Source organism: Ylistrum balloti, unplaced genomic scaffold (assembly GCF_031769215.1).
Source record: "Ylistrum balloti isolate Yb309-2 unplaced genomic scaffold, AGI_CSIRO_Ybal_v1 Utg369730, whole genome shotgun sequence".
In the NCBI taxonomy this organism is placed as follows: Eukaryota; Metazoa; Mollusca; class Bivalvia; order Pectinida; family Pectinidae; genus Ylistrum; species Ylistrum balloti.
The window spans coordinates 2,707,519-2,722,447 of record NW_026781945.1 but is presented as its reverse complement, the minus strand read 5'-3'; the positions used below and the strand labels follow the sequence as shown (position 1 = coordinate 2,722,447).

Genomic DNA, 14,929 nt, shown 5'->3' with positions numbered 1-14,929 from the left:
CTCCACGGTCGAGGTTTTCGACGACTAACTTGTGTCTTCGTTCGAGTTTCATCAAAATGACACCAGTTCCTTAGTTTCTCCAGGGACGTATGTTTCTCAGGACATTGAACTCGCCCAATCTTGTAACGTTATCAACTTCATCATAAGCCCCATGCATGTCCGGACTGTTACAAATACAGAGGGCGAAGGACGTTCACATGATGCTCTTAGGTGAGCCCCGCGTTGAGTCACACCATTTGACTTGTTGCAAAGTTAAACTTGGGTCAACCGATTTGATCGTCCCCGAAGCGACCGACCCCGCAAAACGACAGAGTGTGATACACTTCCGCAAGTACATTGTTTAATGGGCGTCGTGTGCCTCGGTGCCAAAATATGAAAGCTGTGAAGATTTAGCTTTTCGGAGATTATTCACCAATTTACACAGTCACCGAAGCCCCCACTGTTCACAACAGTTTTACCTATACCCAATTCACTTTTATATTGCAGTTAGTGTCGACTTAGCACTTACCATTTTTGTCCGGAAATGAGGGGTGAATCTCATTTACGTATCAAATAAATCTAAATGACATGGTATAAGAATCACACGCGTCAAACGAAAGACTACTCAGATTTAATGTCACTTATTTAGAAATAATTTTCTTCATCTTTTGGGCGGTGACACCCTTATATTCCGAAGACCCAACAGTCTGACAATAGTGTATCATACAGAATGATATTTCAGTAATTTCGTAAATAGTTAAACATGCGTACTTCTGTTATGTTTATAGAAAGGTTGGTTAAACCAGAGACGTATATATCACGTGAAATATACGTCTCTGGTTAAACTCGAATATACCTCAATGGTGTGAAGCCCGCACTCATAAAATGCAACTGAAGACTCGGAGGGCAGCATTTGAGATCACTTGTAATAGTAGCTTGTACATCGCCCCCGAGGTTAGCTGTAACCACGGAACTTTTTTTTTTTTTAATTTTCTTTTTTTTTCCGAAAGGGCCAAGTGGCAAGAATAATAATCTATACGTTCCTCGCGCATGAATTTGAAATAAATTATTATTGAGAATTAAGAAACTTATTCTTGGGTTTATGCACTTGCTGGGCTGGTTTTTGGTATTCTTTCCGGACTAAGAATCAACAACTCTGTCCAATAGAATCGTTGACTGTCCCGGAAGGACCAAACCATCTGTAACCAAGTCCTGGTGCAGCATGATTACCGGAATCAGTCGATGTTAACTGAATTATTAATTACAGTCAAATCCGCCCCTCCCCCTTCAGCAGCCTCTCATTGATGAGCCAATCACAGTCCAGGGGTAAAGGTCAAGTCCTGTTTGCTCACGTTGATCTATCGAGCAGTGCAGAATATTTAGTTGTTGGCCTTTTGACATAACCGGCACCAAAAATGGGTAAAATTAAAGGTAAGTAGGTTATACTGGCTCGTAAAACAATCTCAATTTGTGCAATAAGAATTGTTTAATTGATATTCAACGTGTATTTTGTGTGTATTTGACAGGAGGTCCTGTTGTGGAAATGCAGGGAGATGAGATGACGCGGTAAGAAATGTGTCAAGCTGTCCCGTGTCAAACACAAGGAAGACACTGTCAAGTGATACTCCAATCAAGAGACTTCACTAAATTTTCTTTCTAATTTTGGCATTCCATACCAAACAATACGCATATCGGTCACGTAAAATTCTAAATATATCGACTTATCCTTGCAATGTCCCGGCGATGTTATTCTGATCCGGTCCGTCTGACACTGACCCGACCAGCTGATCGTAACCCGATCAACATGATATGGCAGTTTACTTTGGTCTTAGCTATGTACGAGTCTAAAAGGCTGCATACCCTCATCTGCTTCTTGAATGATAGGCTCAATACTATTTCCAGTTTGGCTTTCAGATTCCGGAAATTGACCCCGGCCAATAGGTTTATGAGGTGGATATCTGTAGCGTCCCAGTTACCGACTTCACTTCTTGATTGATGAACCGTTTAATTTGATTAATCAAAAGTTACTCACAAAGGTAAAGGGGTCTTCTTTCTAGGCACATGAAAATGATTTCTTCGTATGTAGTCTTAATACAGACGTTTCGACCGAAAGATTTTTCTTCCCCAAGGAATGTATTTCCTTAACAGAAACCAAACGTTACATAATAATTTTACCAATTGTAGACATATGAAGTAAACTTTTGACAGCTAAGTGGGTTGATGTTACATCAGTTGGAAAATGGGAAAGTACAAAAACATATAGATGCAGATCTGGAGTACAACGCAAACACACACTAATGCATTCTATGGATTGTTTAGTTGCAGGATTGTACCACTGTAGACATTTATACTAGACATGGCTTCCTTCATTTGCTCTCCACCCAAGGTGTATCTGCCCTGCATCCATATCCAGGATCCTCTACCCAGGTCATGCGATATTGAACTCCCATTCAGGGTCCTGTATCCTTAAATATATCTATACCCAGATTTCCCTTTGCCAATTAGGATCTTGAGCTGTGTTGTTACCAGAAAACTTCTTTATGGTCACTTTACTAACAATTAAACACTTACACTCAGTCCATCAGGTGGGACTTAAAATGGTGACCTGTGTGGCACTATAAAGATTCCTCTGCAGTTCTTTGAAAAAGAATAAGATTGATAATATCAGCCCAGAGGATAGGTTTATATTAGCAATGGGATCTATCCATTAAGTAATTTTGAGAGACTTCCGAAATGTTATAAACATATCAAAATTCATGAAGTGTAGGATCCTTTCCCATCTCCTCTCTGTCCCTAACCAATCCTCTTGCTGTGATGCACCTCATAAATGTTAGGTAAATTTGTAAAAAGGCCGAGGGGTCATTTTCAAAATTATAGTTTAAGAACAGGTTTGGTTGGATAGAAGGCCTCTCTCTTCCATATTTCTCTATCCTATTCACTCCCATTACTTCATACCTCTCTGCTCACTTTCCTATTTTTTCTCGTCCGCTGAAAGGTCAAATGGCTGTAATAATGAACATAAAACTCTTTAGATAAATAAACATTGGTGTTGCTACGTACAGGGTTTCTTCAAAGGTCTATCACAGTCAAGTTATCCAGCTTCATTACAGGACACTACAGGACACATAGGTGTCATAATAGGATATGAGATACTTAGACAACTAAGTGACCAAAATAATCAGACTGCATGTCAAATTTGTATTTCTGTTTCATTAATGTTGAGCCTTAAAAATGGCCCTGCTGTTCCACTATTTGGTTTGAAGACATGGTTCGCAGTTGATGGGGCCACTGCATGGTACTTCTGTAACTGAAATACCCTATACACAACAGTGTGGTGCCCCTTCCTAATGGGAGGGTCACATGGTATACAGTTAGAACTGAACATTAACTGGGACAGCATTACGTAAATGTAAGGATTTTAAGCCCACTATCGTGACATGATTGGGTAATTGAATTACTCTTCATTCATGGTCTGACAATCAGTACTTCTTGCAGTAGCTATTTTGGATTGGAGTTACCAATATTTAAAAAAAAAAAAAAAAAAGAATACTGCTTGAAACTTCGTTTCAGAATAGGTCCATATTTTTATATTGATGCTACTTTTGATAAGAGATTGAAGATGGCAACCAAAGGTCTTTTTGACTTTCGACATTTGAATTTTGTTTTCAACTTGGCTTTGAAGACTATTGAAAGGATTTGAAAACTTTGTTGACATGTTCAGAATGACATTGTCTAGTCTGTGGATTGAAATTTCTTAACCCTAGAGATGCTGTGTTGTTTTATACAGAGAACCCGCCCCCTCCCCCAGAGCTGTATGTATGTAACTTATGAAATTTAACTAATTTTTTTACAAACCATTTAGAAGGTAAGTATTTAAGAGTCTGATTTAAAATAATTCTATTGAAGAATTTAATAATTTCAATAACACGAAGTGCAATGTTTATGGAATATGAAATGAGAAAAAAAAAGAGCAAAAAAGGGAGGGGAAAAAATAAACAGCCACCTGCAAAGTTTGTCTTCCCTGTTGACTAGTTAGACTCGGGGAGTAACCCACTAAGTATTTAGTTGAGAAATGAAGAACTACTGTACCATTTATTGACAGCAAGCTTCCTATACTTTATTTGAATTTGATGATCTATATGTCTGTCTCATTATTTTTATTTATTTTTTTTAATATATTTGAGCTGATCAGGAGTCATCTTTGCTGTATCTTTTCTATTTGCAGGGTGATTTGGGACCTCATCAAACAAAAACTGATTTTACCATTTGTAGATCTAGAACTTCACACATATGACCTTGGCATTGAAAACAGGGATGCCACTGATGATCAAGGTAATTCAACATTGCTTCTAAGACATAACTTTGCTTATTGTTACATTCTTGTATGACCTCGATATCGAAAAGGTGCAACAGACGAATAAGTTGTCACTTTACCTGTAGATGTATATAATAGTGATGCCTGTAGATGTATATAATAGTGATGCCTGTAGATGTATGTAATAGTGATGCCTGTAGATGTATGTAATAGTGATGCCTGTAGATGTATGTAATAGTGAAGCCACTATTTGACAACTACAGATTGTCACTTCATACATACAATACTTGATAGAAAATATGGATTATGAAGAACTACTTCACTGAAACATTTCTTTAAAAGTGCTCCCGTTCACAAAGTAAAATACTACGAAAAAGAAGCAAATTTTTGTTAGTGACAAGGTTTGGATAGTTTATGATTTAGTAAGAATCTGATACTGTTGATTTTCCAGTGACTATAGATGCTGCCTTTGCCATTAAGAAATACAACGTTGGTGTCAAGTGTGCCACTATTACTCCAGATGAGAAAAGAGTGGAAGGTAACTTTCTGTGACTTACTATAGATATCCTGCAATAAATCCAGAGTACTTTAAAGTTCTGACCCAGAGTTAGAGGATGGGCTTATTACAGAACAATGATAGCAATTTTTTTTTTTTTTTTTTACATCAAGTAAACCTTCACTCAGTTTGAAAATATTGTTGAAGCTATTTGAATTATATGCAATTATACTTGTGAAAATAGATTAAGTTTAAACTATCGGAGTTGACATTGCCTCAAAATCATGACAAAAAGTTTTTTATCATACCAGGTAGCAATGCATGTAAGGACTGATCCCTATTGGCTTGTTTGGAGTATTGAAAATATTTTGATTTTGATATTTGATTTTCTTTTTAAACACTACCATGTTAATCAACCGTTAAGAAATTGTAGGTTTTATTTTACTCTTCATCACAATGGATATTGTAATGAAGAAAGCATGATCACCTGATTTAAAGGACATATCTGCTTGTATATTAGCAAAATTTAGCATTGACATATCAGTATGCATACTGTGGATTGAGACTTATGACTACAGATTACTGTTTGTTGAAATTAACTCATCGGTATTTACAACTCCTATCTATGAGTCTCACAATTATTTATTTGACATAATAGATAGACATAGTCTTTATCCAATCAAAATGTGAAGTAAAACAATGTTGGTCATTCCATGTTCCTTATACCGGTCACTTGTTTGGGATTTAAATTGTGTCAGACGTCATTTTCAATTTTATTTTTATAACCGAAAGCAATATTACATACATATATATGGATGTGTATGAAAGTTATTTTTCACCATGATGTTGTATATTGGAGTATGTTGTTTAATAATCATGTTTAGGGCAATACTCAATAGTGGTAGCACAGACCCATTTTTGGTACCATATCAGTTATTTCAAAAACATAATGGACATCTAACTGGATTTTAAATGAATGATTAAAGAAAATTTTTTCCAAATAGAGAAGATAGCATACTGCTGTTATCAAAATATGTTTTAGATCTGCAATAGACATGGATCGGCTTAATAGCGTGCATAGACTTATTGTCAGTTTCATACATTATGAAATGTAAACATATCACCTCAATCCTTCCCATAATGTCAAGTGACTGTATGTAACAAGTAGATATTTTTACATCTTACTAAAACAAATGTTGCCAAAAGAGAACGATTGATTGATTAATTACTTGGTTGAATCTTAAATATATTACTGTATAGGAAGGAGGCATTTCACAGTTAGGATGTGATGAAATTAATCTCCCCAGCTTGTTTTATATTTCTGTTTTGTATTTTTAGAATTTAAACTTAAGAAAATGTGGAAATCTCCAAATGGAACGATCCGTAACATCCTGGGAGGTACTGTATTCCGAGAGGCTATAATCTGTAACAACATTCCCCGTTTGGTACCAGGCTGGACAAAGAGTATTGTCATTGGCAGACATGCCTATGGGGATCAGGTACAAAGTCTATTTTAACATTCTTGTGCAGAAATTTGGATATTTATGCTATAAACTTTTTGCAATGATGTATTGTTTTTGGAATACAGATATTTGAGTCAGTCTTTTCTTTTCCAGTTTGAAATATTAAATGTAGTTGTTGATTGCACTTTGTCAAGAATTGTTAATAATTCCATTTAATTTAGTTTAAAATCAATAGATGTTTTTGGTTAGAAATGTTACCCTCAGTAAGTGAAACTATATCATTAATATTTTCCTTTAAAAATTAATGGTATTTACTTTCAGTAATATGTAAAGAATACTTTAAATAATGCTCCTCTTTTCAGTACAAAGCCACAGACTTTGTGGTGCCGGGTCCAGGAAAGCTTGAGATGAAGTTCACTCCAAGTGATGGAGGGGAGGCCATGAACTACACAGTGTTTGAATTCCAAGATGGCGGTGGTGTTTCTTTAGGAATGTACAATACTGATAAGGTAAGCACAGTAAATCAGCCACAGACATAGATGTACTGATGGTGAAATGGTATTCACAGCAGGGAAGCAGAAAGGAATGGTGGCTAATTCAAGACAAAAAGAGATCATTTAGGTATTATATATGCTTTTGTCCCAGTCGTGAGATTGCTGTTTGCTTATAGCACTTGCCTCACTTGAAGTTTGGATCTGTTAAAAATAGCTTTAGAACAAAAGAAAATTGTCCAGAGATTTAGACTATTGATATTTAAAATGAAAATTGTCTGAGAAATATTTCTGGAGAATATTAATGGGATAAAGTGTAAAAAAAATATTAGTTATTCCAAATTTTGACACATTCCAAACTTAGCCTTTTTAATAGGCCAAAATATATTGACTTGAATTTTGCTTATTCTTCACAGAATCTGCCAGACCTTATCTGGTACTGAGAAATTTGATATTTGGAAATAAGATTTATCAACAGTTATTGATATTAATTATTTCAGAGTATAACAGAGTTTGCACACAGCTCGTTTGTGTTTGCCCTGGAGAAAGGTTGGCCTCTTTACTTGAGGTAAGTAAATTTAGTTGTGACCAGAGCAATTATCAAACATCTGTTTTCTTTTCTGGGAATTATTTTATTTCATGTCTGCAACATAATCAATTTGACTGAAATTTCAGAACATTCTTTACATAATCAATTTGACTGAAATTTCAGAACAATGTTTACATAATCAATTTGAATTAAGATACTACAAGTTTACTGTAATAATTAATAGCTAAATTGATTACAAAGTGTTTAATGAATGAATCTTAATTTTATGGCCCAACAAAGATAACTGTACAGCACCCAACCTTAATACAGGCAATAATGCTAGTACATTATATTTTCAGTACTAAGAACACAATTCTGAAGAAGTATGATGGACGATTCAAGGACATTTTTCAGGAGATCTACGACAGGTATAAAGTTGTGTTTATGATGATTAGAAGTGTAATTACAAGTTATACAAATCTCTAATTCTAATTCATAACAAAATTTCTTAATATTCTGTGATAATTTCAAAGCAAATGCGATTTCAATCTAAACAGTTACCATTCAGGATGATATTTTTCTGATGAAGAAGTGTCAGGTACTTTAAAATGTTTTACTCAGTGTTTGTGCATTGTTATGTGTAAAAGTATAGTACAGTCAGATACAAAGCAGGCCTAAAGTGACATGTTAATTTGTTAGGCTTTATTAACTCTACTTTTTGGCAAATATAAAATGTGTTAAATTACTTTCCCCTAGAGAATACAAGTCCAAGTTTGAAGCAAAGTCTATCTGGTATGAGCATCGCCTCATTGATGACATGGTGGCTTATGCAATGAAGTCAGAAGGAGGTTTTGTGTGGGCATGCAAGAACTATGATGGTGACGTCCAATCAGACTCTGTTGCTCAAGGTACACAGAATGGGACTAATGTCTGTTTTACTATTAGCTGCTTGTCTGTAATTAGAGGACATCATTGATCTTACCTGCAGCTTTTGTTTCATTTAGGAGAAAATGAAATGAGGAAAGAGATTTTAAGATGCTTCTTAATTTCCTTTTTTAATTTTTTTTTTTTTTTGGTAGCAGGTGATGGGGATTGGGATAAGGTTGTGTGGGGGATATCCTAATATATCCATATTTGTATGATTTTAAAGAGATGATCAGAGTAACAGTAAATTTTTTACAATGATTATTCTAAAGAACATTAGAGCCGGGATTGATGTAAATTTGGGGAATGCACATACTACCCATTATGATAAAAAGGAGAATATGTAGATGACCTCTCTTGAAAACTAGGATATCTTTGTGTCACCCATATGAAAAAAGAAAAAGTTGGCACAGAATGAATGTAGGAGAAGCATTAAATATTTTACATTTTTTTCTAAAGCTATAGAAGTATTGTGACTTAGCTACTTTTTTATTTATGTTGTCATGATATAATTTTTTTTATATTGTTCTTGTGCTGTCTGTTTGTTTGTTTGTCTGTTGTCAGCTTTAACCTGACCATAACTATTGCACCATAAGAGATAGGACTTTCATTTCTAGCATGTGTGTTCTTGCCAGTAGTACTAAAACTTTTGATCATGTGACGTTTGACCTACATTTGATATATTTCAATATTGGCCATAACCATTGCACTAAAACTAAAACATAAAAGTGTGCATGCAAATAGCACTTGCCTTATACAGTACAGTTTTAATATCCCACTTCAGAATTTTTTCACAACTTTGGGCATAGTGTTTCATAAACACATCTTGTTCTGAATATTTTGCTAGATAGGCTTTAGGAAGTAAGATCATTCTGAACAGGCACTTACTTATGCCCATGTGGGAGTTAAGTATCCCACATGGCTTGTGGATATTCTGCATGGGACATGTATCTCTCATGTGTGTGGATGGAAAAATCTCTCCTGTCAGTTGTTATGTTCAATGCTAAGATAATTACTGCCATTTCACAGATTTTAATCCCTATTTCAGGTTTTGGATCTCTGGGAATGATGACTAGTGTCCTGATTTGTCCAGATGGTAAAACAATAGAGTCAGAAGCTGCCCATGGAACCGTTACAAGACACTTTAGATTACACCAGCAGGGCAAGGAGACCTCCACCAATTCTATAGGTAAGGACATGAGTATTAGTACCCTGCTTGGAACTTGAGGAAGGAGGGGGGTGGCTTACAATTTTGTGTCACGCCTTTCTGTAATTTTGCTATCATGTCCAGGTACTATCTCATACATGTCTTATCACTGGAACTTCATACTTGAAGTATGGGTTCACTTGATGAGGTGTTGGTCCATTAAGGATTGCAATTCTGTGACTTATTTCATTTAAAATTTGACTCCCACCAATTCTTGGGTAAAGACATTTTTAAGGAGTAGAAAATTATTTTAAAATATACTGGTAGCCTCACCAATGGTACCGCTAAGAGAAGTCCTCCACACAAGTGAGGACAAATTTTTAACGAGTAGAAATCATTTTAGATAAACAAACTTGAAGAGACATGTTCTGATTTTTGGAAAGAAGTCATGATCAACATATTGTCTGTATATTAAGCTGTTCAGTTGTTCATATTTTTCAGCCTCCATATTTGCTTGGACAAGGGGTTTGATACACAGAGCCAAACTGGACAAGAACAGTAGTCTGAAACAGTTTGCTGAGAATTTGGAGCTTTCTTGTGTGGAAACAATCCAGTCTGGCATTATGACAAAAGATTTGGCCATTTGTATCAAAGGAATGAATGGGTGAGTTTATATATCACAAAACCAGAGTCTACCTTGTAGTTGTCACTGTAACTGTTAACTTTAAATGAAATGTTATAACACAAGAAGAATCTGTATTGTCAACCTGTGGAGTCAATAAAGCTCTTCACCATTACCTGTTAAAACAGAAATATATATAATCTCTGTTATGTAGACTCTTGTTTGGTTAGTATATCTCTTCACATTTACCTATTTAACTCTAGTAAATATAATCTCTGTAATGTAGACTCTTGTAGGGTCAATGAAACACTTCACCTTTACCTGTTATAACACTAGTGACTCAATCTATATGATGTTAACTTTTGAAACATCGATGAAATGCTCCAGCTTTAACACAATCTCTGTAATGTAGAAACTCTTGTAGGGTCAATGAAACACTTCACCTTTACCTGTTATAACACTAGTGACACAATCTATATGATGTTAACTTTTGAAACATCAATGAAATGCTCCAGCTTTAACACAATCTCTGTAATGTAGACTCTTGTAGGGTCAATGAAACACTTCACCTTTACCTGTTATAACACTAGTGACACAATCTATATGATGTTAACTTTTGAAACATCGATGAAATGCTCCAGCTTTAACACAATCTCTGTAATGTAGAAACTCTTGTAGGGTCAATGAAACACTTCACCTTTACCTGTTATAACACTAGTGACACAATCTATATGATGTTAACTTTTGAAACATCGATGAAATGCTCCAGCTTTAACACAATCTCTGTAATGTAGAAACTCTTGTAGGGTCAATGAAACACTTCACCTTTACCTGTTATAACACTAGTGACACAATCTATATGATGTTAACTTTTGAAACATCGATGAAATGCTCCAGCTTTAACACAATCTCTGTAATGTAGACTCTTGTAGGGTCAATGAAACACTTCACCTTTACCTGTTATAACACTAGTGACACAATCTATATGATGTTAACTTTTGAAACATCGATGAAATGCTCCAGCTTTAACACAATCTCTGTAATGTAGACTCTTGTAGGGTCAATGAAACACTTCACCTTTACCTGTTATAACACTAGTGACACAATCTATATGATGTTAACTTTTGAAACATCAATGAAATGCTCCAGCTTTAACACAATCTCTGTAATGTAGAAACTCTTGAATTCAAGAGTCAGTAGAAACCTCTACCTGCACCTTCATTTGTTTGATCAGTTGGACCTGGATTGTTCATTTATGAAATAAGGGAAGACTTAATTATATTGTTTTTTTCTTTCTGACAAGCCCAATTTTAGTACATGAAAATACAATCTTTGTAATGTCTTAAATTTCAGTTTTGTAGTCTTGAAGGGTCTGCAAAACTCTTTTTTTACTTGATATATTACTGTGTTCTCTGTAAAAATGAAACATCTTAATTTGTATGTACATTGCTATTTATTCTTTCAGAATTACTCGCAAGGACTACCTGAACACCTTTGAGTTCATTGACAAAGTAGCAGAGGATCTTGAAAAGAGAATGGGACAATCCAGTTGACTAGGCCTGGATGATGAACCAGCTAGTCGACTTTAAAGCCTGCTGTGAACATCATACTTAGGATTTTAAAATTAAGGACTGATTGTGACAATATAGGTGATATTTTTTCCAATATATGAGGTTTTTGCAAGATTAAGGATTTATTGAAATTGGGGCATTGTTGTTTACTAGGGAAATTAATTGATGCCAAAATCAGTTAATTGAATACATGTTAATGATTCTGTTTAGCTAGTGTCTTTGTTTCAGCTTAGTTTTAGGGAATAGTGTATGTGTTCTTATTTAAGTTTCATTACCATACAGAATTATTCTAGAATGTTTTAAAAATCAAAATGTATTTTTTGTGATTAATTTTCTTGAATTAATTTGGCATTTGTAATTGTTCAGTAATGTCATACAGTAAGACCTCATTAAATCATGCTCCTTGGGACCATGTCAATAGTTTAAGGAATATGGCGTATTCAGGTAATCAGAGATTGGTTATTGATGGTCCTGTATGGACAATCCATGTCCTTGAATGACTTCTTCAATACACAGTTCTTTGACCAGTCAAATTTATAATCATTTTTTGATTGACTAAAAACGTCAATTTGTCTCAAATTTTAATGGAGAGAATTATATAAAAATGGTATCGCAACACCAATCTGAATTCTACAGTAAGTATGTAATTGATGGTTTCTTAAGCTTAGTGTATGTAGTAAATAGGAGGTGGATTTACAGCATTCCATATAAATTGATGAATAATTAATACATTAAGTCATCAAATTGCAAAGAAAATCTTTAAAACTGTTATGGGACCAAATACTATATACCTGCAATACTTTTCATTTCTGGTAAGTGGAATTTGCAGAGTAACAGAAAAGATGCGAACAATCTTGACGTAAACATGTGTACATAACTTACATGCAATTAATGTGTCATTGGAACAGTTACCCTGAAGTTGATCACAGTTCTGTGATAGAGATAAATTGTTCAACAAATAGAGGGAGGAAATACTATGAACATGAAAAGATTGGGGTAAAAATAAGTTTGAGGAATGCATGGTATTTAAGGAATAATGGGTCGAGGAATTGGAGGTTGAATAACTAGAAACACTTAAGAAGGACATGGCTAGGACAAAGCGACTTGTTCGATGATTAGGGGTATTCAAGGAAAACGGGGTCAAGTAAATGGGGTTTTACTGTATTTGTGTTCTGTTTTTTATTTTGATGTTTCAGGTCTTGTATTGAGAAATATTTCTGCTGCTTTTGCTTCCTTATTGTCTATAGAAAATTGTTGATTTATGGAATTTCATTGTTTCTGCGAATTTGATCGCAAGGATCCAATCACTGTTTGATAAAATTCCCCTGATATTCTATATTATCTGAGTATGCAGATTTCCATAAATAGTCCCTTTCCACGAATTTGATGGCTAGGATCTCATCATACACAGATTGATAGAGTGTTACTTTCTTGTGATCTTCATGGTAATATTAGTGCTGATTGGTGAAATTTCATTCGTGAAATTTCATTCGTGAAATTGGATGTTAGAAACTTGTTAGTTTAACTTCCTATATAGATCATTGTTTGAATTAAAAAAGAAACATTGAGAGATTATACATCATACTATTGAGTGTAATTGTGGTATGGAAGAATGAATACTAGATTGTAATCATGGTGGTTCTAATGTGTTTGTTTTTGGTAAAAACTTATTCTTTCCATTGTTAGTGATATGAAAATGTGTTTAAAAGATAAAACATGATTATCCCCCTTCTGTTAAGGGACATTCATGACCATAGTTTGACACAGATCTGTGGAAAAGTACAATCACCAGAACAGTTTTTTAGAACAAAACCTGCAGTGTTTCACTCTTTGGAATTTAAATGCTGCAAAGTGTGTCTATATTTGATATTAACAATACTAATGTTCAATTAATATATAACCAGACACTTGTTAATACTATCTAAATTTTGTCTTTTCTCTTTCTATGTTACATTTAAACATAATCTCAAATATTGTAAAAACTTGTTGCAGTAAATGTAAACAATGGTCAATTAACACTGGTGTAATTGATATTTTTATGAAATAATCTTTTAAATTTGTACTTGTTAATTCAGGTTTGTATCCTTTTAATAATTTATATTCATATTTTACCAGTTTTCTTTCGGGTATGAGTTGATCTCGGATATTTTTTATTGTCACAAGTAACTCTTATATATAAACATTCGTTGTTTTTTACCACGTAGGATTTTATCTTCTTGTCTATGAATATTTATCTATCAACATTACTTACCAATATCAACAAAGTTCAGTTTAGACACAGGGTAGTAAATCAAAATGGGAAACATATCAATTTATTATTTAATTTGTAGAATGGTTGTGTGTGATTTGGGTTAATTGTAGTTAAAGTGATGCCCAGCATCAGTAATTACATGAAAATGTGTATCTTAGAACATCAGGGTTTTATGATAAGATACAAGATCAGTAATTCAATATTCTGCAATGGGATGCTATGACCAGAGATGAAATGCAATGTTGATAGAATTTATAATCTATTGAGAATATACGATTTTGATTTAAAATCAATTTTTTATAAAACTTCTAGAAAAGTCTTATCTTGTGCAATCATACTTCCTTTTGTAATTGGTTTAATGTGTTATCTAACTGATGGATAAATAGAACTAACTAATTTTTTAATTCATGTGATAACAGAAGGGTTAAATACATATATACATTGTACTGAGTTATGTATTTGCAAATTCAATAGATTCTGCATTACAAAAAAATCAAAATGGTTGAGATTTATTTTTACATGGTACGACTTTTGGTCAGGATGACCTATAACCAACATGTTTTGTCTATTGTGTGCCTAGCACCATCCACTGTGTAACCTTTACACATTTTACCATTGTTACTTCAAATTCTACCATTGGGATCGATCTAGTGCTGGCCTGTTTGTAAAATGATTGTACAATCATGATTTTCTTGAAAAACACTCACCGGTATTTGAATCTTCATCTGAAGTTCCACCAGTGGAATGATCCGAAACTTGCCTTGAATGATCCTGAAATTGCTATCAAATTAGCGGGAATGTTAAGGAAAAGAGCCGACAAAGTGTTGTTAATTTTTGGTCTTGTCAAAAGTTCAGCATGGCAACAACAATATTGGTTTTCTTGAACATCACCTTTAAACCGTCTATGGGATTTGGATCAGACTGAAATAATCATCAAGGTCTTGACTTAGTGTATACATCACTGTGGTTCACTTTACCATGATGATACCCCAGTTCATAACGCCATGCTTCACAACACCAAGCCACACCAGCATGTAGTTTGCTAATTAAAGTTTCTGGTGTTTTCAGTTGTGAAACATAGATTGAAATATGCCAGTTGTTTGCAAGTTTTTCCATACTAAAACTTTCAAATGCATATGTG

The 14,929-nt window shown here is 34.3% G+C and overlaps 1 protein-coding gene across 1 annotated transcript; it reads left to right on the top strand.

The window, feature by feature from the left end:
• Positions 1-1,336: 1,336 nt before the first annotated feature.
• Positions 1,337-13,553, top strand: LOC132565648 (isocitrate dehydrogenase [NADP] cytoplasmic-like). Its single transcript, XM_060230341.1, has 12 exons — positions 1,337-1,410; positions 1,506-1,545; positions 4,205-4,311; positions 4,746-4,832; positions 6,129-6,289; positions 6,616-6,762; positions 7,245-7,312; positions 7,633-7,701; positions 8,030-8,181; positions 9,246-9,386; positions 9,846-10,008; positions 11,432-13,553. The coding sequence occupies exons 1-12, from the start codon at positions 1,395-1,397 to the stop codon at positions 11,517-11,519; spliced, it is 1,239 nt and encodes a 412-aa protein (XP_060086324.1). The 5' UTR covers positions 1,337-1,394; the 3' UTR covers positions 11,520-13,553.
• Positions 13,554-14,929: the final 1,376 nt, after the last annotated feature.